Below are 27,960 nucleotides of genomic sequence, written 5' to 3' on the forward strand. Positions count from 1 at the left end.
ATATATATATATATATATATATATATATATATATGGATAAGGCTTTGTTCTCAAATATACTTTATATCAAAACTGGCTGGAATTTTTTTTAGTTGAATCCAATCCACAAGTTTATAAAAATTACTTTATTTCCTGAATCTGTATACTGCTTTGGGTAAGGCTAACAGTTCTCGTGCATTATAACAAATTGGCTGGAGAGATAAGCCAATGTTATTATTTTGAAGTGATTCCACACATGCTGACGTAGCATATAGTGGGTGATGACTGGACGTACATGTAACATCCACTGTTCAGGTTTAGTGGAGAGACGGTATGGGAAAAACTTTTCCTGTAAGTGTTGAGCGCTACGTGAGACGTAGTAAATGCTAAGACTATAAATACTTTCAAAAGTAATTTGTGAAAATATTTTATAGACCCGGGAACACTTGGAAAAACTCCAGATGTGTAGTGTATAAACGATAGCGTTAACTGGGACCCTAGACGGTTAATGTGCGGCAACGGGGAGTCTGTGGTAGTTGAAACTGCTGAGCGGAATTGGGTTTGTTTTAAAGCTTTTTTTTTTACCAGACGACCCAGTCATAGGCCAAGCAGGGTAAAAAAGAGAGCAACTTTGTAAGGAGGAGAGGAGAGTGGTGAACAATGTGGAATTCAGTCACTGGGACGAAGACGTGATGAAACGCAGGCAGTCAATGGAATGAGGATTGTATAGGGAGGCGGGTATTATTGTCTGATCAGTTCAACTTCCAGTCTGACGTTACGACTGAGATAATGACTAAGAGGGAAGGGGTTCAGTGTCTGAGGTAATACTTAAATGAAATTTAAGCCCAAAATCGTAGTAAGATTAGTCTTGTATGAGGAGTTATATCTGGAAGTATGTCGCCCTCCGTTCAGTAGGAGGTACTGTGGGCCTCCTTCACTGCAGATTAATGGACACTTTACTTGGTGCAGATCTGGTGGACGGGGACGACTCCCTGGAGAAGTGGAAGGTTGCGGCGCCCCTAGCCACAGTGAAGGGGTCTGACCGTGGTTGGGTAACGGTGGTCGGGGACCTGCTTGGCCCCACACTTGAGGTGGGTCTCCACTGCTTCATCTGGTGTTCACTGCTGCGAAGAATGTGGCATTTATCTACATATCTGTCTGGTCTTGAACCTCGAGTAATGTTTTCTATAGATGAACATTGCATGTGTGTGTATGATCACAATTTATTAAGAGATGGATTTTACATTAGTGTTGCCCCCGTCTGCTTAACCTTGTATATATGTCTTTGTTCAGATATGCACACACACGCTAGCCTATACCGTTTGTCTGTAGGTTTTTGATTAGTTTGTAAGTTTACTTTTAATTATGATAACACATTTGTAAATTGCCCATTGGTGCTGTGCAGGGAGAGAATTTTACACTCGTATGGTCCCATCTCTTGAATACTCTTTGTGTGACGTCTCCGAATTTTATATTTCAGCATCTACAGTTCCCTCACTCTACTTATTCCCGTCATTCGTTGTTCTTGTACTATGAATGTCGCTACATCTTTTCCTATAAGCGATACCCTATCCTCGTGTCGTGTTCTGCCTTGTGGTTGTGCATCTTTGAGAAGTTCATTTTTAAGTGGTACAAGGACTTGCTTTTGATCAAGTCGCCTTTTACTCTTCTTTCTTCCATGGTAGACAAACTAATGGCCTTTACCTTCTTGCTGGAACTCTGGTTATAACTACTGAGCCATATTTGTTGCCCTCGTCTGTACATTTTCCAGTAGATCTTCCTTGTGTCGACCAAATTCTAAATTCATGTTTTAGTTCTCAAGTTTCCTTAATCCACCTACTTAAATCCTTGTCTGTTTTTCTTTTTATTGAGAGTATTGATCCAAATAAATTTCAGAACTTGGGCTCCCTGATCCGCATGTCGCACGGCTGTGGAGAACAAAACATGATCAATTTTGCTCCAAACATCTTCATCTTGCAATACTTGGAGGCCTCCAAGCAGACCTCGGAGGTGGTCTACCAGAAACTTATCGACCTGATGAATACAGGTAGGTTCGTGTGGTCATGAAACAGGTCATGGTAACGAGTGTCTTGTACCTATAGTGTATACGTGTAAGATATCTATAACTACCTCTTGGTACAGTATGGGTGAGGACATAGTTATGAACTTGTAGGGCTCGGTCTTCTAAAGGGTCTGTACCATCAGTATCCTTAAACTACCAAAATGGATAGAATTGTTTTGCCACATTGCCTGTTCCTCATCCATTAACCCTATACAAAGGAGGTACTTCACATCCAGTGTTGCAATCCTCTCCCTTTCTTTACTGCTGTGACCCCCCTATGTTTGAAATGTCTTTTCATTTCGCTGAAAATGATGACTTTCATCTCCAAATTAACTTTGAAACCCAAATTTTTGAGGTTTTCGAATGGGGTAATAGTCGCGAGCCTGCCACTTTGCTTCTTTATTGTACCATTTTTTTTTTTTAGTTCTTTTAATGGAACATTTGTGACTCGATGCAATCACCAGGCGGGGCCACAGTGTAGTGGTTGTGTGCGCGAGGCGAGTGTTCGGGAGAGAGTTCACTGTCTCAATTATGTAAGTTGCATCTTGGGAATGAAAGGGATCTTGTGGTATGTTGAAAATGTGTGATGTAGGAATGTCTTCCAGATCGGACACGGGAAGTTTAGTTTTAGATGTGTATTTCTGGTGGGGTGGTGTTTCACTGGGTTGGGAAGGAGGTTACTTAAAGCATTTCGGGTTGCGTGTGTGTCGTGCAAAGGTCGGGACGATCCAGGAGTGTGTCGTGTTGTGTAGAGGTCGAGACAATCCGTGAGTATTGCCTCTTGAAGTGCGAGGCTACGGTAAAAGCTTTATATTTCAACTGTAGGTTTGATCATTAGTAGTAGAAGTTTAGATGGGAAGAGTTTAGTATTGTTGAAAAGAATTAGATGCATACAAGTGTTACATGACTCTGTCCTGCATATGGTTACACGGCGAATAAAGTCTTCCTTCGACGAATTTTTCTTTCATCTGTGAATAGAAAAATAGAATTTCGTCCGGGATAACTTCTCTAGGTCCATTATTTCCCCAGCTGTTGGTAGGAGCACAGCCATGAAGCTGTCGCATCCCCATTAGAACAGATCCTGAAGTTGTATACCAGATTTGTTGATTTTGGAAAGTATAGTCTCATTGTGTATGATTTTGAAAAGTTTGTATATCAAAAGTAACAAAAAGCGACAACTGTGTGTTTGAAGTATATAGAATTGTACTTTATCTGTGAACAGGTTACCAACGCCAGCTTCTATACCGGCGTCATGACGGCTCCTTCAGCGCCTTCGGCAACGCCGACGAGTCTGGCTCCACCTGGCTTACAGCCTTCGTCCTCAAGTCCTTCGTGCAGGCGAAAAAGTTCATACTGGTGAGTGGAACACGATTAGCAGGTGTGTGTGTGTGTGGGGTTGGGGGGCTGGGATGTAGAGACGAAGCAATCCATACACTTCACATATTTCCCTTAATGGCAATATTGAAAGTATTTCTACATGTATATGTAACTTCGAAATTTGGCAGTCGTGAAAGACGCTAGTATTCTCCATAAAATCAAATGTCAAATTGATATGGTGGTGAAAGGTAGGTTTTAGTAAATGGATCGTTTGTGGAATATAAGATGGTCAGGAGTGAACTATTTAAGCTTCGGGTTCATGTTGGTAAGAGGGGCCACCTGGTCCCTCATGCTACACAACCTTCAGAAAGCAGGAAATGCTATCCCACACAACCTAGATTTTAACATTTTCCTTTAGGGTATCTTATCTCTGAGGGCCACCCAGTTCTCGTGATATAGGGCGTTTGAATGGACGAAGGGGCTCCCAAAAACGACTCTTAAGATCTCTCCAATGGCTAGAGCCAACCTTAAGGATTGGATCTTGTAGGAACATGGGATCCAATGGACCAAAGTTTCTAACTCCATAATATCTTACAAATGTATAAACATCAGATTCCTGTGTCGGTTTATTAGTGCAGAATGCTACCTAGAATTTACATCCGCGTCTTAGTGGAATATTTTTAGTGTTTATTCGTTGCTGTTGGCTGCAGGAGGCGTGGGGAGGTGAGAATGGGAGGAGGGGTGTGGGAACGTGTTGGCTGGGTCTGGGCGCGTTCATCTGTTGCCGACGGTATTTTGATAAATGGTTATAAATGTAGTCACATTAGAGGCAATAATACATGGAATGAATACACCACAGACACTAATAAACGGACAGGGAGGGTTAGGTTGGTAGACGTGCCGGTAGGGGGTCGAACCGGTTATGTATGGAGGAGAAAGAGGACCTGAACCCTTTGATGTACGTGTTACTGGGAGAGAATGTACGTGTTGCCCCGTCACTATACACGTCCCATGTCTTGACCCTATTGTATGTAGAATGACACTCTCCTCGTCCTAACTCGTGTTGTCTTAACATAACGTATGTAGAGTAGTTTACCATGTAACTGGACGTTCATTATCGAGACGTGACGTTGAAGTTTGGAAAGAAATGATATTTTGTAAGTAAATTTTCGAAGTGCCATCCAATTTTTCCTGGTCCACTCGCTCTTGATATAGGTTGACTATCGCTCCAAACCTAACACATGCCATCCTATCTTTAGAAGCTGTTAAGTGTACCCTTGTTTTCTCTCCATATTGTGAAGGTTATTCGGTACCTGCTGTACTATATTAAGCCAAATTGTTCAAAACAGTTTTGCCTTTTCTTAAGTCTGGGTTGAAGGTTCATGCGATTTTCAGAGACCAGTTTGAAATTTTTTTTTTCACATTTGCAAGATAATTTTGTCGAAAAAAAAATGGTGTTGGTGTAGCACGTGCATTTCAATGACAGTTCAGGACTATAGTCAACAGGAAATTGGACTGTATAGAATTTTAGATTATTCCTAATGCTTGAATATAGTAGTATTTATCTTGCGAACTGATACTGGAGTGATTGCTATATTCATCTACGAAATGTAGTACGTACTGAAGGACAGGATAAGATTGTGTTGACAATATATTTGATTTCTTTCTGCGTCTTCAGGTGGACGAAGCTGCACTTGAGACGACGAGTTCGTGGTTGAGGATGAAGCAGGATGAAGACGGGTGTTTCCTTCGCGTCGGCAAGGTCATCCACAAGGCGTTGAAGGTGAGGCCCCGCTTCTTAACACGACTTGTATAAGAGCAGGAGGAGAAATGTTATTCGTGGATTTAAGTTTAGACACGCAGCCTTATGATGGATTTGAGGACAGACTATCGCCCACTTTTGCTCGTAAGAAATAAGAGGGTTTGAACGAAATGTATGGAAGGTCTTTTTCAGTCCGTCTATCTGTGTTAGTTTCCACGTAATGTGTATTTTGGCATCACCTGACGTCCTTTTTTTTTGGGGGGGGGGATGTCTTGAGAAACGAACATCTTCCATTTTAGAGGATGTCCTGGTGTTACTTCAAGAACTCCTACAGCTCTAAGTTTGCGCTACTTCCAGTACCAGGGAACGTATGGACTCCTCGTGGAGTAATGAATGTTTCTTAACGATATATTCCTACTAAGTTGACGCTGATAAAACCTCGCCGAAGGTGACTTGTCCGTGTGTAGACGCAGGTCGGGTAGAGTCCGGTAACACCACAGTCCTTTCGTGATTTCTATAAACAAGCGACTTCATTATCACAGCCGTGTATCTGCACGTTTTCTGATTATATACTTTAATATCCCATAATTTTACCCTATAATTGGTTTGATATTTAGTATAATAACGCGTATAAGAAGTTACTAACCACAAATTGAATGGAATTATGATGTACCAGGAATAGTTTGTACGTGTATCTGAACCTTGTCCTCTGTAGAAAATATGTACCAGGTAGCAAATGGGAGGGTGACTGAAATTTGTTCATAGTCCATTGATACTGTCTGGTGTATATATATATATATATATATATATATATGTATATATATATATATATTTTTCCATACCCATTCGCCATTTCCCGCGTTAGCGAGGTAGCGGTAAAGACAGAGGACAGAGACTTGGAGAGAATAGCCTCACTTGGCCCCCTTCTCTGTTCCTTCTTTTGGAAAAGTAAAAAACGAGAGGAGGATTTCCAGCCCCCCTGCTCCTTCCCCTTTTAGTCTCCTTCCACGACACGCAGGGAATACGTGGGAAGTATTCTTTCTCCCCTGTAGCCAGGGATAACTTTTCATATGCAAGAGTAAAATTGCGACAATTCTGAAGCAATATCCAGGATCCAGTAGTCTACTTGTGTGACAGGTCAGGGACAATATATATACCATCCAGTGGCGTAAGTGTTTTATTTTTTTTTCTTGATAAACTTTATACAGAGAGAGAATGAGGATTTTTAGTGTCTTTTGTGTATCTTTATCCGAGGCAGAAGATCCATTCATTTCCACGAGACTTCGAACTGATCTAATAGAAGTGTCCATAGTTTCCTCTGCTGCGACATAAAAAAAAAAACTAACACGAGCGTTCGGTCTCAAGTTGTTTATGAATCATTGAGTCTTGCTTCCCCATTAGGGTGGGATCGTTGGCAACGACTCGTCCATCCCTCTGACGGCGTACGTGTTGATTTCCCTGATGGAGGCCGGAGCTGATCCATCCTCCGCCGAGGTGACCAGGGCTACCGCTTGCCTCCTCGACTCCACAAGAGACCTGCTGGACCCCTACGTGCTGGCGCTGAAGTCTTATGCTCTGGCGCTGGCCCGTCACCCAGATGCACGCCAGACGCTACAGCTCCTGCTGGATCAAGCTGTCGTGCAAAGTAACTCGACCTTTTGGAACCTCCCTGATGGACCAGGTACTACTTGTTCCTTTCTCTTGTAAAGCCATCCTTCCATGGCAGATGTGTGTGGTGACTGTTCTACAAATGCAATGGTAACTATAACTGGAATCATACACTGGTGAGGTTATATGGTTTTAGGTGACATTAATTGGGATCACTCCCTGGTGAGGGTATATGGTTTTACGTAAGTATAACTAGGATCATTCCCTGGTGAGGGTATATGGTTATAGGTAGCTATAACTGGGATCACTCCCTGGTGAGGATATGATTTTACGTGACTAACTAGGATCACTCCCTGGTGAGGATATATGGTTTTAGGTGACTATAACTGGGATCACTCCCTGGTGAGGGTATATGGTTTTAGGTGACTATAACTAGGATCACTCCCTGGTGAGGGTATATGGTTTTAGGTGACTATAACTGGGATCACTCCCTGGTGAGGATATATGGTTTTAGGTGACTATAACTGGGATCACTCCCTGGTGAGGATATATGGTTTTAGGTGACTATAACTGGGATCACTCCCTGGTGAGGGAGGGGATATAGACAGTCCAGACTGTCGACGGGATTGCAAGACATTTGTTGTATGTTATTTCTGGCTTGTGATAGACTTGCCCGTGTAGGTAGCTACGTGGGTTTGTAGGTGAGGCCAAACACCCATTGGCTTTTGTTTCATTATAGTCCTGAGTTCATCAGACTCTTTGAGATAGTGGCGAAGAAAGTGATTTCTGCCTCGAAACCAACCTCGGGGCCAGGGTTCGAGTTGTTCAAAGACACACTTTCAATCTTCAATTTTCTTTTGGACTTTAGCTTCATCTGATGAGAAGTAGATGTTTGTGAACACTTAATAACGAAGAATTGCAATGATGAATTTGTTCTTATTCATAGATTTAGGGTAATTCTTGATCAATTGATTTTTGTACATATACTATGTGTAAAGATTATTGCAACACATTATACTTTGAGTTCGTGTTTATAAGTTGGGGTTACTTTAGTATATTGAAATTGGTGAAGAATGCTCTTGAAATTGATTGCCCCAAGACCCGAGCTGTCTCTGGGTACAGTGACTATATGAGAATGTGTCTAGTTAATGAAAAGAAAAATATCAACTAAGAGCTAGCAGAAAGATAATGGACTCCTTCGGAATGGGAAGTTCTTAAAGACTACAAGAAAGCATTCCTCTCTCCATGTAAACCAAGACAGGCAGGGTCCGGTAACACGCATAATCAGTAAATTTGATAAGAAAATGTCAGAGGAAAGAAAACGGGAATCTAAAATCTTACAGTATTTTAAGTTTTTAACGCGCTGTCATGGAGGCTAGGCAAGTTGTTCGCTAGTTAGTGGTGGCGCCAGACCCAGGATGATGGTGTGGGTAATGAAAGGGTAAGGTTCCCACTGGCGACTCTTTCTGTGACTTGGAAAGATGAGCGAATCTTATCGTCACTCAGGCCGCATTCATGTACGTTATATCATCGGTTTCATTCAATTGGGTCAGATTTCCTGCACATTTTCGTTTACGTAAAGTTTGGCAACAAAGATGAATGTTGACTTTTAGCGAGTGAGTGTTTAAGGTTGAATTTGTGTTCTTGCTATAATATGAGATCAAAATTTGTGCTTACATGCAATTGACATATTGACAGAGTCTTAAGTTAACTGAAAGCTCTTCTTTAGTCCCATCCTTGTATGTTACCATAGCTGTCAGTCTCTCGTGCTGGTAATGTTGTCTTGATACAGTCGTCTGGTGAGTGCAGGGCTGTGTTAATATTAGTGTAGGAGGGTAAGTGTTCTGGTGAGACTTTGGAAGGTGAGAATGGTTGGTACACCCGGACGATGACTGTATCATCTCTACAGGAAAGAGTCAAAGTCTGGCGGTGGAGACAGCAGGTTACGCCATCCTGGCGATGATGACGCATGATGCTGACATCTACGGCACTCAGGCCAGGAAGGTGGTCAAGTGGGTCTCTGCTCAGAGGAACGGTAGAGGAGGCTTCTACACAACACAGGTAAGTCTTGACCACAGTGAAGCTGTGCGTGTCTGTCTGTGTGGGTGTATCTCATCATACTAGTTACTGGTTGAAAATATTCCTTAGTAATTTGGAATTGTTCGCACGATACGGAGATGCGTGGGGATAGTGTACTTAGATTTTGTCATAACTTGTAAAACTGTTCTGTTCTGCTCTCTGCTTTCGTAATTTCATGACTGTCCACTCCAGTCATCCAAGAGTAGTACTTGGCACATTTTCGAACAAGTTTGTTTTGATAGCCTCTAGTTACATCCTTGCATCTTAAGGTTCCTAAACTAGTTGCACTATCAGATTGGTTTGAAAAACTGACCAAATCGCCCATTTATCTTTCATAGTGGGCAAATTTCTGGTTTCTCTCTTCCATAGGGCTTCTGGTTTCGAGATTTTGTAAGACTGTTGTTATTTTCTTGTACCGCCTTTGTCCATTTCCTGTAAACCTTCTCTCTCAGCTTCTGAGAAGCACATTTTAGTTTTAACCTAATACAGGAGGTGACCAGTTTGCTGAGTACTTTCTTTGTACTGAAATTAGAATCTAACGTCTGCCAGCCTATCTACTAAGGTGGGGTTCTGACACAGGTTAGGTACAGTGTAGATTCCAAAGTACAATTCTCACTAATTAATATATGTATGTTATGTAGTATCTTACAATAGTGTTTCCCCGTATGTTAACCTGCAATATATAAAGCATATATTTCTATATGTGCACACACGCCTTAGTCTGTGCCAGGTACCCATTTTATAGATGAGCCCCTAAGGGAGGAATGAACAGCTGGGTGGACTGAGATACTGCAGCGACCAGGCTTCGAACCTATGCGGGTTTGATCCTAGGCGGCCCCTGCATACAACACTGTCGGTGATGCTGACCGCTACAGTGTGCGCGCGCGCGATAACCTAGTCTATACGAGGGTAGAAATCTGTGCTTATCGAACCCCGTACCTCGAAGTGTCATAAGATTTTGTAATCTATTGTTTATTCTCCACATTTACAGTTATGTATAGTTTTTTCCCCATTCAGCCACCATTCTTGTACTACAAAAGTACTGATTTACATCCTTACTAACACGATCCTTGATTCATCTATGATCTACCCATTCATCTATCGAAGAACTGTTCATGTATATCAAGGCTGGCTCGGAAGTTATCATGGTCGTCACCCTTTACTCTTCTCTCTTCCTTTGTGACCAACTTGAAGGCTTGTAACTTTTCCTCGTAACTCCGTTCTCTTGATTGTGAGTATAATCTTTCAGTGCGATAAGCAAATTCTGCAAATGTATTTTAGTTTTGCTCCAGTGTAGGATGTGAAGAGCTTGCGGAGTATATCCTTGTCACTGAATTTGAACGTAATTCTGATATTTATCAGGAAAATCTCTTCCTGTTACTGGTGTCCCCAAACAGGACTCTGGTGGTGAGGCAAGGGACAATGTTGACCTCCCAGGTCCCTTGCACGATCAAGGTCCTTTAATATTATATATATATTCTGATATTTCTGTCATTTCCAATACTCATACATTCCATCTGTGTTAGGGCTGCAGCGTCTGCCACTGAGGAACCACATGTGATAATCCATCTTTCTCCTGCTGCATTCATCCTTTGCTCTAAGGTTTACAGATACTCTCTGGCTGGGACGACACCTGTTATATGTATAGTACGCCACAACCCACCTCTTCCTCTTTTTGACATTACATTGAACGGCACCTTCCTCTTTACGTTCCTCTAGCATACGAGGCTAAACGTTCGCATGTTCCTACACGTTCAAAATGTTGACGAAATTTCTAAGATAAACTGGTTACTGGCAACAGAGTTCCACTTGCTAATACATTACCACAGAAATAGTTGTCTATAGTGTCCACTATTATGCCTGGTCTCGTCTCTGCTTCTTGTCCTCGTTTACCACAAAATTGAACTCCAATACAACATAATCACCTTCCCCCCAATTGATATATCGTGTGTGATTTTCCGGTTCCGTAAAGACTGATGTGTAATGATTGTGCTCCGTAATATTGTTTTTAAAAGAGGAATTTTCCTCAATGATGAAGGAACTTTGCTCTGTACGATTACGTGTGCAGAAGACCACTGATCATGAAAAGAATATTTGGAGAGAGCGGTGTTGAGGGCGATGTGTTAGTCCGGTTAGTGTAGTGGTTTCCAGCATCAATTATGATTGCAAGTGATTATGTAAATCTAAATTGGGCTGTCCTCTTTCCTTGTGCTCAAAGATGCACACGTACTGACAGTCGCCCATCTCTATAATCCAGTTCTATTCTCTCCCATCTCTCCTTAGATCTTTCTTCCTCTCTATCCCAGCTACGTTAAGACCAGCAGAAGACACTATATTTGGATAATTATTTTGTCTGGAGAATTTGGAAAGAGTTGAGCTAAGTGTTGCTCGTATGTCTTCTTTTAAAGGACACGGTGGTGGCCCTGCAAGCCCTCGCTGTCTTTGAGACTCGCCAACACCAGGGACCCACTGACATGTTGGTGAACATCACCGCCACCGGCCTGTCGCATTCCTTCAGCATAACCGACACCAATAAACTGCTGCAGCAGAGGGTGACGCTTACCAGCCTCCCCACCAGCGTCTCCGTCGACGTGGTAGGCCAAGGATGTGCGCTCTTGCAGGTATGGTATATCCGGAGGCTTTGTGCGATTTTGTCCCTTGAGATTATAATGTACTTCCAGGTAATGGATGGTAATCGTGACCTATTCCCACCACAGGCCGTCCTTCGGTACAATGTTCCTGTGCCGGAGTCTAGCGAGGCCTTCAGCTTGAGCGTCAACGCGCGGAGTGAGCCCGACGTGGCTTGCGTCACCAAGAGAGTGTACGTGTGCGTCGCGTACCTGCTCGCCGACGGTAGCTCCAACATGGCGGTGGTCGAGGTTAACCTGGTGTCTGGCTACCTCCCAGAGACCCGGGACCTGGACCAGGTTGTGACAGGGAGCAAAACGATAAAGAAATACGAGGCGGATGGGAGCCTAGTCACTATTTACATCGACGAACTGACCTCTCAAGAGACTTGCTTCAGTTTCCGCGTCAGACGAGAGGTGGATGTTGAGGTTCTGAAGCCAGGCACTGTGGTCGTGTTTGATTACTACCAACCCGAGTTCTTCCTCAGTGAGGTAAATGTATTCTTAGACCAAAGGAAGATTTCCTCGACCTTCTGCCATTACCAATTTTACCCTTTTTGTAATAGATTTTTTTTTTCGTTAGAACTTATTTTAACTTCACGATTCTGTTCTTCACGGAACCATTGGTTTTGTTTCTTGATTTGGTGGACAAACCGTCTCGTATAGCCATGATGGAAATCTTTTTAAAAACTAAACTTTCATATCTTCCACAGAGCTACGAGCTTCCCCCGCCAGAAGAATGCCCACAGTTGCCCAGTGAGAAGCCCGCGTAGCCAATCAGACCAGACCAGTTCATCTTCCATGGAACTTTGTAAATGTTAAACTGCCTCCCGAATTAATCCAGTCTAGTTATATTTATAATTTAAATGAATGTATATATATTTAATCAATAAAACTTGGGCATATTTTATTCTTTGAATTTCCAAAATGTTGGTATAGAAGTAAAAGTATAGTGGTTTTGTCGAAATTTTTTTCTCTATTTAACGTGGTGTGGGGTTGATAAATGTCGCATTCACTGGCTGCCCAGGGGTTGAGGCTCTCGTCATAGGTTCGAATCCCGGTTGCGGCAGCCGGTCTTCAGTAAGCGAAGCTGTTCATCCTTCCGTAAGGGATGAAGATAATTACCTACATTAGGCTGGGATATGTACGTTATAGTTACTGAAATGGCATTGATTAAAGGCATTCAGTTGGCCGTACTGAACATGCATTTTGAGGCTGAGGGGAAACTTGGTTGGCCGGTGGATACATTTGTTCAGTACTCAAATACGTTTATAAATAAAGTATCAGTGTTCGAATGTTGGAAAACCAAATGAGCTGTCTCTCATCAGCGTTATAAATAGAATCCCTTCAACAATTCAATACACACCTTATGATTTGTAGTGTAAACCTTGTGTGAAGCTATTAAAGGTTGCTTTCTTTATTTTTTCCTTGCCATGTGATGACTCTCATCCCAAGCTCTCTCACCCACAACAGACTGAATACTTTCCCTCTCTCCAAAACTCTTGCATTGACCTCCCTAACAACCATAAACAAATTAAACAACCATGGAGACACCACGCACCCCTGCCGCAAACGTTGCAACATTCACCGAGAACCAATCACTTTACTCTCTTCCTACTCGTACACAAGCCTTACATCCTCGATAAAAACTTTATTACTTTTAACAACTTGCCACCCGCACCATATATTCTTAATACCTTCCACAGAGCATCTCTATCATTTGCCTTCTCCAGATCCATAAATACTACATACAAATCCATTTTCTTTAAGTATTTCTCATACATTCTTCAGTGCAAACACCTGATCCACACATCCTCTACCACTTCTGAAACCACACTGCTCTTCCCCAATCTGATGCTCTGTACATGCCTTCACCCTCTCAATCAATACCCTCCCATATGATTTCCCAGGAATACTCGACAAACTTATACCTCTGTAATTTGAGCACTCGCTTTTATTCCCTTTGCCTTTGTACAATGGCACTAGGCAAGCATTTCGCCAATCCTCAGGCACCTAACCATAAGTCATACATACATTAAATAACCTTACCAACCAGTCGAAAATAGTCACCTCCTTTTTTAATAAATTCCACTGCAATACCATCCAAACCCGCTGCCTTGCCGGCTTTCATCTTCCGCAAAGCTTTTACTATCTCTTCTGTTTACAAAGTCATTCTCCCTAACCCATGGTTATTAATTTATGGATGAGGTTGTTAGGTAGGTGAATGCAAGAGTTTTGGACAGAGGGGCTAGTATGCAGTCTCTTGTGGATGAGAGGGCTTTGGTAGTGATTCAGTTGTTCGCTGATGATACAGCGCTGGCGGATGATTCGGGTGAGAAACTGCTGAAGATTGTGAGTGAGTTTGGTAAAGTGTGTGAAAGAAGAATGCTGAGAGTGAATGAGCAAGGTTATTATGTACAGTAGGGTTGAGGGACAAGTCAATTGAGAGGTAAGGTACAATGGAGAAAAACTGTAGGAAGTAAAGTGCTTTAGATATCTGGGATTGGATCTGGCAGCAGATGGAACCATGGAAGCGGAAATGAGTCACAGGGTGGGGGAGGGGGCGAAAGTTCTGGAAAAGTTGAAAAATGTGTGGAAGGCGAGAATATTATCTCGCAAAGCAAAAATGGGTATGTTTGAAGGAATAGTGGTTCCAACAATGTTATATGGTTGCGAGGCGTGGGCTATAGATAGAGTTGTGCGGAGGTGGGTAGATGTGTTGGATTTGAGATGTTTGAGGACAATCTGTGGTGTGAGGTGGTTTGATCGAACAATCAATGAAAGGGTAAAGGCCTGTCTACACGAGCGGGCCTGATCGGCGGGTTTGCCCGTTAACGGGCAAATTCTGGCGGGCCTGCCCGTGAATGTTGTCCACACGACCGAAGTGATGAACAACCGGGCCTGCCCGACGATGTTGCCAGTAGCGGGTGGAGTGCGGTACGAGAACCATGGTGCTTAGCATTGTCAAGAAAAAGATTTTGTGCTCTATGATGATAGCTTTGTGTCTCAAGAAGAAAAAGAAAGATATGGTGTAAAGATTGGTTAAAGAAAAGAAGTATGTTTGGAAGCACTGTAACAATACTTCATGAACTACAAAGTAGTGAGGAACACGACTTCAGAAATTACCTGAGGATGAGTGAATGCTTTACTTTCTTGCATTCGCACCGAAATTGGTTACGCAGCGTGTCTATTTTTTTTTTTTTTTTTTTGTCCGTTGTAACGGAAGTGCCATGCTCTCTCATCTCCGCAGCAATAGCCTTCACTGCTGTTATGAGTTTGTCTCTGTTCTTATAGCATTTCAGCTTCACATTCCATAAACATGGATTCCTACGATAAAGGTCAATCAAAGTACTAGTAAGTGCTTTAGACCAAAAAATTGTTGTTGGCTAACTAGAGTTATCTTGGGCTGCCATCGTTAAATGTTCACTGTGCTACTATGCCGTGGGATGAAGGCCCGCTGTGCGTTCACGATATTATCTTGCGTCTGGCAGGGTAGAAACTCCAGCTACCGGGCACCAGCTCAGTGATTTCGCTGGGCGGGCTTTCGGGCAATTTGATCGTTTGCCCGTCAAATATGCCCGTTAATGGGCAAGCCCGCCGATCAGGCCCGCTCGTGTAGACAGGCCTTAAGAGAGATGTGTGGTAATAAAGAGTGTGGTTGAGAGAGCAGAATAAGGTGTTTTAAAATGGTTTGGTCACATGGAAAGAATGAGTGAGGAAAGATTGACAAAGAGGTTATATGTATCAGAGGTGGAGGTAACGAGAAGTGGGAGACCAAATTGGAGGTGGAAAGATGGAGAGAAAAAGATTTTGGGCGATCGGGGCCTGAACATGCAGGAGGGTGAAAGGAGGGCAAGGAATAGAGTGAATTGGATCGATGTGGTATACCGGGGTTGACGTGCTGTCAGTGGATTGAATCAGGGCATGTGAAGCGTCTGGGGTAAACCATGGAAAGTTTTGTGGGGCCTGGATATGGAAAGGGAGATGTGGTTTCGGTGCATTATACATGACAGGTCGACACTGAGTGTGAACGAATGTGGCCTTTATCGTCTTTTCCTAGCGCTACTTCACGTGCATGCGGGGGGAGGGCGTTGTCATTTCATGTTTGGCGGGGGTGGCGACGGAAATGAATAAAGGCAGCAAGCATGAATTATGTATATGTGTATATATGTATGTCTGTGTATGTATACATATGCATACACTGAAATGTATAGGCATGTATGTGTGTGTGTGGACGTGTATGTATATACATGTGTATGTGGGTGGGTTGGGCCATTCTTTCGTCTGTTTCCTTGCGCTACCTCGCTAACGCGGGGGACAGCGACAAAGTGTAATATATATATATATATATATATATATATATATATATATATATATATATTATATATATATATATATTTTTGCTTTGTCGCTGTCTCCCGCGTTTGCGAGGTAGCGCAAGGAAACAGACGAAAGAAATGGCCCAACCCACCCCCATACACATGTATATACATACGTCCACACACGCAAAAATACATACCTACACAGCTTTCCATGGTTTACCCCAGACGCTTCACATGCCCTGATTCAATCCACTGACAGCACGTCAACCCCGGTATACCACATCGATCCAATTCACTCTATTCCTTGCCCTCCTTTCACCCTCCTGCATGTTCAGGCCCCGATCACACAAAATCTTTTTCACTCCATCTTTCCACCTCCAATTTGGTCTCCCACTTCTCCTCGTTCCCTCCACCTCCGACACATATATCCTCTTGGTCAATCTTTCCTCGCTCATTCTCTCCATGTGCCCAAACCATTTCAAAACACCCTCTTCTGTTCTCTCAACCACGCTCTTTTTATTTCGCACATCTCTCTTACCCTTACGTTACTTAATCGTTCAAACCACCTCACACCACACATTGTCCTCAAACATCTCATTTCCAGCACATCCATCCTCCTGCGCACAACTCTATCCATAGCCCACGCCTCGCAACCATACAACATTGTTGGAACCACTATTCCTTCAAACATACCCATTTTTGCTTTCCGAGATAATGTTCTCGACTTCCACACATTCTTCAAAGCTCCCAGAATTTTCGCCCCCTCCCCCACCCTATGATCCGCTTCCATGGTTCCATCCGCTGCTAGATCCACTCCCAGATATCTAAAACACTTTACTTCCTCCAGTTTTTCTCCATTCAAACTTGCCTCCCAATTGACTTGACCCTCAACCCTACTGTACCTAATAACCTTGCTCTTATTCACATTTACTCTTAACTTTCTTCTTTCACACACTTTACCAAACTCAGTCACCAGCTTCTGCAGTTTCTCCCATGAATCAGCCACCAGCGCTGTATCATCAGCGAACAAGAACTGACTCGCTTCCCAAGCTCTCTCATCCCCAACAGACCTCATACTTGCCCCTCTTTCCAAAACTCTTGCATTCACCTCCCTAACAACCCCATCCATAAACAAATTAAACAACCATGGAGACGTCACACACCCCTGCCGCAAACCTACATTCTTATATATATATATATATATATATATATATATATATATATATATATATACATATATATATATATATATATATATATATATATATGAGATCCGTGGAACCCATTTTATAAATGAACATAACTCTAGAAGTGAAAAATAGTCGTGCATTGGCCATCCCATTCAAATTGGTCGTTTTGAAACTGGCTAGTTGAGGCTTTAGTCTGACACAATATCACGATGACAGTTACAGATGAAAGATGAACCTTGATATTTGACGAAGATGTGATGAGAGTCCACCTCTAATGGCCACTTTGCCTGCCAGGAAGAATCCTGAGTATATCATTGTAAGATTATAAAATCCTTACGAATGGCATAAACATCTCAAATCAGACTACGGTAGTGAGACGGTTGCTCGCTTAGAGAGGAGATTTTCTTCTGTGTCGGTTTGATCCGTTCCCTTTCGTTGGAATGATGATGCATCCCTGTGAGGAGAAAAATTGAAGTTTTTTGAAGAAACAATGATAAAGTCCTTACTTGCGCAAGCGCGCAAACACACACACACACACACACACACAGATGTCCATACATGGCCATACACATACATATGCATACGTGTACATATACATATCTATATGTACACGTGTGCTTTAGCGAGGTACCATCAAGAACAAAGAACAGAGACTGAGGTAAAAACTGGAGTGGAGAATTTCCAGTCCCCCACCCACCTTTTAGCCACCTTCTACGATACGCAGGGAATATGTATATACATACATATATAAACGAACAAAGTGGATAGGAACGGGCACCTTCATAGAACATACAAACCTCCATCAGCCAGGATCGAACCCGGGAACCCTGTGCAAGAGGCGGGAATGCTACCGATAGGCTATGGGCCTGGCTAATAGGAATTAACTTCGAATACTATGTTGCACAGGGGTCCCGGGTTCGATCCTGGCTGTTGGAGGTTTGTATGCTCTATGAAGGTGCGCGTTCCTATACACTTTGTTCGTATTCATATACCTCCGCGTTGTGCAGTTAGGTTCGGTAAAATGCTATCTGCTGGCTATGTGCGCCTGTTGGGAAATGACCGGTGTAGACCCCGTTGCTCACCAATGTGAGACGAAGGGTATTCGAGTACATAGTATTCGAATAGTTATTTCCTATTAGCCAGTCCCATAGCCTAGCGGTAGCATTCCCGCCTGTTACACAGGGGTCCCGTGTTCGATCCTGGCTGTTGGAGGTTTGTATGATATATATATATATATATATATATATATATATATATATATATGTGTGTGTGTGTATGTATGTATGATACATAACCGCTGTTTCCCGCGTCATCGAGGTAGAGCCAGGAAAAAGACGAAGAATGGCCCATCCACTCATCTACACATATACGTACATAAACGCCCACATACGTTCATATACATACATATACATGTCAACATACACATACATACATATACACATACACAGAGATCACATACATGCACATGTACATATTCATACTTCTCTTCATCCATTCCTGGCGTTACCCCGCGCCGCAGGAAAACAGCATCGCTATTCCCTGCTTCAGCGAGGTAGCGCCAGGAATACAACGAAAAGGCCACATTCGTTCACACTCAGTCTCTAGCTGTCATGTATAATGCACCGAAACCACAGCTCCCTTTCCACATCCAGGCCCCATAAAACTTTCCATGGTTTACCCCAGACACTTCACATGCCCTGGTTCAGTCGATTGACAGAACGTCGACCCCGGTATACAACATCGTTCCAATTCACTCTATTCCTTGCACCCCTCTCACCCTCCTGTATGTTCAGGCCCCGATCGCTCAAAATCTTTTTCACTCAATTCTTCCACTTCCAATTTGGTCTCCCGCTTCTCCTTGTTCCCTCCACCTCTGACAATCTTTCCTCACTCATTCTCTCCATGTGTCCAAACCATTTCAACACACCCTCTTCTCCTCTCTCAACCGTACTCTTTATATTTCCACACATCTCTCTTACCCTTACATTACTTATTCAATCAAACCACCTCACACCACATATTATTATCATTATTATTATACTTAATTGCCGTCTCTCACGTTAGCAAGGTAGCGCAAGGAAACAGACGAAAGAATGGCCCAACCCACCCACACACATGTATATACATATACGCCCACACACGCACATATACATACCTATACATTTCAACGTATACATACATATACATACACAGATATATACATATATATGCATATACAAATTCATATTTACTGCCTTCATCCTTTACCATCGCCACCCTGCCACACATGAGATACCAGCGCTGTATCATCAGAGAACAACAACTGACTCACTTCCTAGGCCCTTTCATCCAGAACAGGCTGCCTACTTGCCCCTCTCTCCAAAACTCTTGCATTCACCTCCCTAATCATCCCATGCATAAACAAATTAAACAACTGTGGAGACATCAAGCACCCCTGCCTCAAACCGACATCCACTGAAAACCAATCACTTTCCTCTCTTCCTACTCGTACACATGCCTTACATGCTTAGATAAAACTTTTCACATCTTCTAGCAACTTACCTCCAACCCCATATAATCATGTAACCTTCTACAAAGCATCTCCATCAACCCTACCATATTCCTTCCTCATGTTTTCACCTTCCACACATTTTTCAACGCTCCCAGAACTTTCGCCCCCTACCTACCCTGTGACTCACTTCCGCTTCCATGGCTCCATCCCCTGCCAAATCCACTCCCAGAAATCTAAAACACTTCACTTCCTCCAAATTTTCTCCATTCAAACGTACCTCCCAATTGACTTGTCCCTCAACCCTACTGTACCTAATTACCTTGCTCTTATTCACATTTACTCTCAGCTTTCTTCTTTTACTTACTTTACCAAACTCAGTCACCAGTTTCTGCAGTTTCTCACCCGAGTCATCCACCAGCGCTGTATCATCAGCGAACAACAACTGACTCACTTCCCAAGCTCTCTCATCCATAACAGACTGCATACTTGACCCTCTCTTCAAAACTCTTGCATTCACCTCCCTAACAACCCCATCCATAAACAAATTATACAACCATGGAGACATCACGCACCCCTATCGCAAACCGATATTCACTGAGAACCAATCACTTTCCTCTCTTCCTACTCGTACACATGCCTTACATCCTCGAGAAAAAACATTTCACTGCTACAACTTGCCTTCCACACCACATATATTCTTAATACCTTCCACAGAGCATCTTTATCAACTCTATCATATGCCTTCCCCAGATCCATAAATGCTACATACAAATCCATTTGCTCTTCTAAATATTTCTCACATACATTTTTCAAAGCAAACACCTGATCCATACATCCTCTCCCACTTCTGAAACCACACTGCTCTTCACCAATCTGATGCTCTGTACATGCTTTCACCCTCTCAATCAATACCCTCCCATATAACTTCCCAGGAATACTCAACAAACTTATACCTCTGTAATTTGAGAGCTCACCTTTATTCTCTTTGCCTTTGTACAATGTCACTATGCAAGCATTCCACAAATCCTCAGGCACCTCACCATGAGTCATACATACATTAAATAACTTTATCAACCAGTCAACAAGACTGTCACACCCTATTTTGATAAATTCCACTGCAATACTATCCAAACCCGCTGCCTTGGCGGCCTTCATCTTCCGCAAAGCTGCTACTACCTCTTCTCTGTTTACCAAATCATTTTCCCTAACCCTCTCGCTTTGCACGCAACCTCGACCAAAACACCCTATATCTGCCACTCTATCATCAAACAAATTCAACAAACCTTCACATCATCAATACTTGTTATCACCTCCCCATTAGCCCCCTTCACTGAAGTTCCCATTTGCTCCCTTGTCTTACGCACTTTATTTACCTTCTTCCAAAATATCTTTTCATTCTCCCTAAAATTTAATGATACTCTCTCATCCCAACTCTCATATGCCCTCTATTCACCTCTTGCACCTTTCTCTTGACCTCCTGCCTCTTTCTTTTATACATCATCCACTCATTTGCATTATTTCCCTGCGAAAATCGTCCAAATGCCTCTCTCTTCTTTTTTACTAATAATCTTACTTCTTCATCCCACCACTCACTACGCTTTTTAATCTGCCCATCTCCCACGCTTCTAATGCCACAAGCATCTTTTGCACAAGCAATGCTTCCCTAAATACATCCCATTCTTCCCCCTCTCCCCTTACGTTCTTTGTTCTCATCTTTTTCCATTCTGTACTCAATCTCTCCTGGTACTTCCTCACACAAGTCTCCTTCCCAAGCTAACCTACTCTCACCACCCTCTTCACCCCAACATTCACTCTTCTTTTCTGAAAACCCATACAAATCTTCACCTTAGCCTCCACAAGATAATGATCAGACATCCCTCCAGTTGCACCTCTCAGCACAATAACATCCAAAAGTCTCTCTTTCGAGCGCCTATCAATTAACACGTAATCCAATAACGCTCTCTGCCACCTCTCCTACTTACATACGTATACTTATGTATATCTCCCTTTTTAAACCAGGTATTCCCAATCACCAGTCCTTTTTTAGCGCAGAAATCTACAAGCTCTTCACCATTTCCATTTACAACACTGAACACCCCATGTACACCAATTATTCCCTCAACTGCATCAAAAATACTAACACACTCACTCAGCTACTCGCAAAACACTTGCCTCTCATGATCTTTCTTCTCATGCCCAGGTGCATATGCACCAATAATCACCCATCTCTCTTCATCCACTTTCAGTTTTACCCATATCAATCTAGAGTTTACTTTCTTACAATCAATCACGTACTCCCACCACTCCTGTTTCAGGAGTAGTGCTCCTACTTCCCTTGCTCTTGTCCTCTTACCAACCCCTGACTTTACTCCCAAGACATTCCCAAACCACTCTTCCCCTTTACCCTTGAGCTTCGTTTCACTCAGAGCCAGAATATCCAGGTTCCTTTCCTCAAACATATTACCTATCTCTCCTTTTTTCTCATCTTTATTACATCCACACACATTTAGATACCCCAATCTGAGCCTTCGAGGAGGATGAGAACTCCCCGCATGACTCCTTCTTCTGTTTCCACTTTTAGAAAGTTAAAATACAAGGAGATGAGGGTTTCTAGCCCTCCAGCCCCCGTCCCCTTTAGTCGCCTTTTGCGACACGTCAGGAATGCGTGGGAAGTATTTTCTCTGTACTATCCTCAGATATATATATATATATATATATATATATATATATATATATATATATATATATATATATATTATTATTTTTTTCCTTTGTCGCTGTCTCCCGCGTTAGCGAGGTAGCACAAGGAAACAGACGAAAGAATGGCCCAACCCGCCCACATACACATGTATATACATACACGTCAACACACGCAAATATACATACCTATACATCTCAATGTACACATATATATACACACACAGGCATATACATATATACACATGTACATAATTTATACTGTCTGCCTTTATTTGTTCCCATCGCCACCTCGCCACACATGGAATAACAACCCCCTCCCCCCTCATGTGTGCGAGGTAGCGCTAGGAAAAGACACCAAAGGCCCCATTCGTTCACACTCAGTCTCTAGCTGTCATGTAATAATGCACCAAAACCACAGCTCCCTTTCCACATCCAGGCCCCACACAACTTTCCATGGTTTACCCCAGACGCTTCACATGCCCTGGTTCAATCCATTGACAGCAGTTCGACCACGGTATACCACATCGTTCCAATTCACTCTATTCCTTGCACGCCTTTCACCCTCCTGCATGTTCAGGCCCCGATCACTCAAAATCTTTTTCACTCCATCTTTCCACCTCCAATTTGGTCTCCCACTTCTCCTCGTTCCCTCCACCTCTGACACATATATCCTCTTGGTCAATCTTTCCTCACTCATTCTCTCCATGTGACCAAACCATTTCAAAACACCCTCTTCTGCTCTCTCAACCACACTCTCTATTTCCACACATCTATCTTACCCTTACATTACTTACTCGATCAAACCACCTCACACCACATATTGTCCTCAAACATCTCATTTCCAGCACATCCACCCTCCTGCGCACAACTCTATCCATAGCCCACGCCTCGCAACCATACAACATTGTTGGAACCACTATTCCTTCAAACATACCCATTTTTGCTTTCCGAGATAATGTTCTCGACTTCCAAACATTCTTCAAGGCTCCAAGAATTTTCGCCCCCTCCCCCACCCTATGATTCACTTCCGCATCCATGGTTCCATCCGCTGCCATATCCACTCCCAGATATCTAAAAGACTTCACTTCCTACAGTTTTTCTCCATTCAAACTTACCTCCCAATTGACTTGACCCTTAATCCTACTGTACCTAATAACCTTGCTCTTATTCACATTTACTCTTAACTTTCTTCTTTCACACACTTTACCAAACTCAGTCACCACCTTCTGCAGTTTCTTACATGTATCAGCCACAAGCGCTGTATCATCAGCGAACAACAACTGACTCACTTCCCAAGCTCTCTCATCCACAACAGATTGCATACTTGCCCGTCTTTACAAAACTCTTGCATTCACCTCCCTAACAACCCCATCCATAAACAAATTAAACAACCATGGAGACATCACACACCCCTGCCGCAAACCTACATTCATTGAAAACCAATCACTTTCCTCTCTTCCTACACGTACACTTTCCTTACATCCTCGATAAAAACTTTTCACTGCTTCTAACAACTTGCCTCCCACACCATATATTCTTAAAACCTTCCACAGAGGATCTCTATCAACTCTATCGTATGCCTTCTCCAGATCCATAAATGCTACATACAAATCCATTTATTTTTCTAAGTATTTCTCACATACATTCTTCAAAGCAAACACCTGATCCACACATCCTCTACCACTTCTGAAACCACACTGCTCTTCCCCAATCTGATGCTCTGTACATGCCTTCATATATATATATATATATATATATATATATATATATATATATATATATATATATATATATATATATATAATTTTTTTCTTTTTTTTTTGCTTTATCGCTGTCTCCCGCGCTTGCGAGGTAGCGCAAGGAAACAGACGAAAGAAATGGCCCAACCCACCCCTATACACATGTATATACATACGTCCACACGCAAATATACATACCTACACAGCTTTCCATGGTTTACCCCAGACGCTTCACATGCCCTGACTCAATCCACTGACAGCACGTCAACCCCGGTATACCACATCGATCCAATTCACTCTATTCCTTGCCCTCCTTTCACACTCCTGCATGGTCAGGCCCCGATCACACAAAATCTTTTTCACTCCATCTTTCCACCTCCAATTTGGTCTCTCACTTCTCCTCGTTCCCTCCACCTCCGACACATGTATCCTCTTGGTCAATCTTTCCTCACTCATTCTCTCCATGTGTACAAACCATTTCAAAACACCCTCCTTTGCTCTCTCAACCACGCTCTTTTTATTTCCACACATCTCTCTTACCCTTACGTTACTTACTCGATCAAACCACCTCACACCACACATTGTCCTCAAACATCTCATTTCCAGCACATCCATCCTCCTGCGCTCAACTCTATCCATAGCCCACGCCTCGCAACCATACAACATTGTTGGAACCACTATTCCTTCAAACATACCCATTTTTGCTTTCCGAGATAATGTTCTCGACTTCCACACATTCTTCAAGGCTCCCAGGATTTTCGCCCCCTCCCCCACCCTACGATCCACTTCCGCTTCCATGGTTCCATCCGCTGCCAGATCCACTCCCAGATATCTAAAACACTTTACTTCCTCCAGTTTTTCTCCATTCAAACTTATCTCCCAATTGACTTGACCCTCAACCCTACTGTGCCTAATAAACTTGCTCTTATTCACATTTACTCTTAACTTTCTTCTTTCACACACTTTACCAAACTCAGTCACCAGCTTCTGCAGTTTCTCACATGAATGAACCACTAGCGATGTATCATCAGCGAACAACAACTGACTCACTTCCCAAGCTCTCTCATCCCCAACAGACTTCATACTTGCCCCTCTTTCCAAAACTCTTGCATTCACCTCCCTAACAACCCATCCATAAACAAATTAAACAACCATGGAGACATCACACACCCCTGCCGCAAACCTACATTCACTGACAACCAATCACTTTCCTCTCTTCCTACACGTACACATGCCTTACATCCTCAATAAAAACTTTTCACTGCTTCTAACAACTTGCCTCCCACACCATATATTGTTAATACCTTCCACAGAGCATCTCTATCAACTCTATCATATGCCTTCTCCAGATCCATAAATGCTATATATATATATATATATATATATATATATATATATATATATATATATATATATATATATATATATATATATATATTTATATATATATATATATATATATATATATATATATATATATATATATATATATATATATATTATATATATATATATATATATATATATATATATATATATATATATATATATGCATATATATGCATATATATATATATATATATATATATATATATATATATATATATAGGTATATATATATATATATATATATATATATATATATATATATATATATATATATATATATATATATATATTTTCTTTTTTTTTTTTTACTTTGTCGCTGTATCCCGCGTTTGCGAGGTAGCGCAAGGAAACAGACGAAAGAAATGGCCCAACCCACCCCCATACACATGTATATGCATACGTCCACACACGCAAATATACATATCTACATAGCTTTCCATGGTTTACCCCAGACGCTTCACATGCCTTGATTCAATCCACTGACAGCACGTCAACCCCGGTATACCACATCGCTCCAATTCACTCTATTCCTTGCCCTCCTTTCACCCTCCTGCATGTTCAGGCCCCGATCACACAAAATCTTTTTCACTCCATCTTTCCACCTCCAATTTGGTCTCCCTCTTCTCCTCGTTCCCTCCACCTCCGACACATATATCCTCTTGGTCAATCTTTCCTCACTCATTCCCTCCATGTGACCAAACCATTTCAAAACACCCTCTTCTGCTTTCTCAACCACGCTCTTTTTATTTCCACACATCTCTCTTACCCTTACGTTACTTACTCGATCAAACCACCTCACACCACACATTGTCCTCAAACATCTCATTTCCAGCACATCCATCCTCCTGCGCACAACTCTATCCATAGTCCACGCCTCGCAACCATACAACATTGTTGGAACCACTATTCCTTCAAACATATCCATTTTTGCTTTCCGAGATAATGTTCTCGACTTCCACACATTCTTCAAGGCTCCCAGAATTTTCGCCCCCTCCCCCACCCTATGATCCACTTCCGCTTCCATGTTTCAATCCGCTGCCGGATCCACTCCCAGATATCTAAAACACTTCACTTCCTCCAGTTTTTCTCCATTCACACTCACCTCCCAATTGACTTGACCCTCAACCCTACTGTACCTAATAACCTTGCTCTTATTCACATTTACTCTTAACTTTCTTCTTTCACACACTTTACCAAACTCAGTCACCAGCTTCTGCAGTTTCTCACATGAATCAGCCACCAGCGCTGTATCATCAGCGAACAACTGACTCACTTCCCAAGATCTCTCATCCCCAACAGACTTCATACTTGCCCCTCTTTCCAAACCTCTTGCATTCACCTCCCTAACAACCCCATCCATAAACAAATTAAACAACCATGGAGACATCACACACCCCTGCCGCAAACCTACATTCACTGAGAACCAATCACTTTCCTCTCTTCCTACACGTACACATGCCTTACATCCTCAATAAAAACTTTTCACTGCTTCTAACAACTTGCCTCCCACACCATATATTCTTAATACCTTCCACAGAGCATCTCTATCAACTCTATCATATGCCTTCCTTCAGATCCATAAATGCTACATACAAATCCATTTGTTTTTCTAAGTATTTCTCACATACATTCTTTAAAGCAAACACCTGATCCACACATCCTCTACCACTTCTGAAACCACACTGCTCTTCCCCAATCTGATGCTCTGTACATGCCTTCACCCTCTCAATCAACACCCTCCCATATAATTTGCCAGGAATACTCAACAAACTTATACCTCTGTAATTTGAGCACTCACTCTTATCCCCTTTGCCTTTGTACAATGGCACTATGCACGCATTCCGCCAATCCTCAGGCACCTCACCATGAGTCATACATACATTAAATAACCTTACCAACCAGTCAACAATACAGTCACCCCCTTTTTTAATAAATTCCACTGCAATACCATCCAAACCTGCTGCCTTGCCGGCTTTCATCTTCCGCAAAGCTTTTACTACCTCTTCTCTGTTTACCAAATCATTTTCCCTAACCCTCTCACTTTGCACACCACCTCGACCAAAACACCCTATATCTGCCACTCTATCATCAAACACATTCAACAAACCTTCAAAATACTCACTCCATCTCCTTCTCACATCACCACTACTTGTTATCACCTCCCCATTTGCGCCCTTCACTGAAGTTCCCATTTGCTCCCTTGTCTTACGCACTTTATTTACCTCCTTCCAAAACATCTTTTTATTCTCCCTAAAATTTAATGATACTCTCTCACCCCAACTCTCATTTGCCCTTTTTTTCACCTCTTGAACCTTGCTCTTGACCTCCTGTCTCTTTCTTTTATACGTCTCCCACTCAATTTCATTTTCTCCCTGCAAAAATCGTCCAAATGCCCTTGAGCTTCGTTTCACTCAGAGCCAAAACATCCAGGTTCCTTTCCTCAAACATACTACCTATCTCTCCTTTTTTCACATCTTGGTTACATCCACACACATTTAGGCACCCCAATCTGAGCCTTCGAGGAGGATGAGCACTCCCCGCGTGAATCCTTCTTCTGTTTCCCATTTTAGAAAGTTAAAAAAATGCAAGGAGGGGAGGATTTTTGGCCCCCCGCTCCCGTCCCCTCTAGTCGCTTTCTACGACACGCGAGGAATGCGTGGGAAGTATTCTTTCACCCCTATCCCCAGGGATAATA

General features: G+C 42.4%; 2 protein-coding genes across 4 annotated transcripts in view; one reads left to right on the forward strand and one right to left on the reverse strand.

The window, feature by feature from the left end:
* LOC139764696 (alpha-2-macroglobulin-like protein 1) overlaps positions 1 to 12,339 on the forward strand; it is a 42,681-nt gene extending 30,342 nt beyond the window's left edge. Inside the window, exons 19-27 of the mRNA XM_071691582.1 lie at positions 949 to 1,070; positions 1,876 to 2,026; positions 3,264 to 3,397; positions 5,037 to 5,141; positions 6,522 to 6,801; positions 8,638 to 8,789; positions 11,216 to 11,428; positions 11,525 to 11,926; positions 12,148 to 12,339. Of these exons, the coding sequence (XP_071547683.1) occupies positions 949 to 1,070; positions 1,876 to 2,026; positions 3,264 to 3,397; positions 5,037 to 5,141; positions 6,522 to 6,801; positions 8,638 to 8,789; positions 11,216 to 11,428; positions 11,525 to 11,926; positions 12,148 to 12,207 (1,619 nt within the window). The 3' untranslated portion in view covers positions 12,208 to 12,339. The remainder of the gene's footprint in view (positions 1 to 948; positions 1,071 to 1,875; positions 2,027 to 3,263; positions 3,398 to 5,036; positions 5,142 to 6,521; positions 6,802 to 8,637; positions 8,790 to 11,215; positions 11,429 to 11,524; positions 11,927 to 12,147) is intronic.
* Positions 12,340 to 15,843: 3,504 nt separating this feature from the next.
* Positions 15,844 to 27,960, reverse strand: part of LOC139764697 (organic cation transporter protein-like) — a 133,403-nt gene continuing 121,286 nt past the window's right edge. For all 3 annotated transcript variants that reach the window (XM_071691584.1, XM_071691585.1, XM_071691583.1), the window contains exon 13: positions 15,844 to 17,400. In XM_071691584.1, the coding sequence (XP_071547685.1) occupies positions 17,310 to 17,400 (91 nt within the window). In that variant the 3' untranslated portion in view covers positions 15,844 to 17,309. The remainder of the gene's footprint in view (positions 17,401 to 27,960) is intronic.

This window comes from Panulirus ornatus, chromosome 50, assembly GCF_036320965.1.
Source record: "Panulirus ornatus isolate Po-2019 chromosome 50, ASM3632096v1, whole genome shotgun sequence".
NCBI classification, from domain to species: domain Eukaryota; kingdom Metazoa; phylum Arthropoda; class Malacostraca; order Decapoda; family Palinuridae; genus Panulirus; species Panulirus ornatus.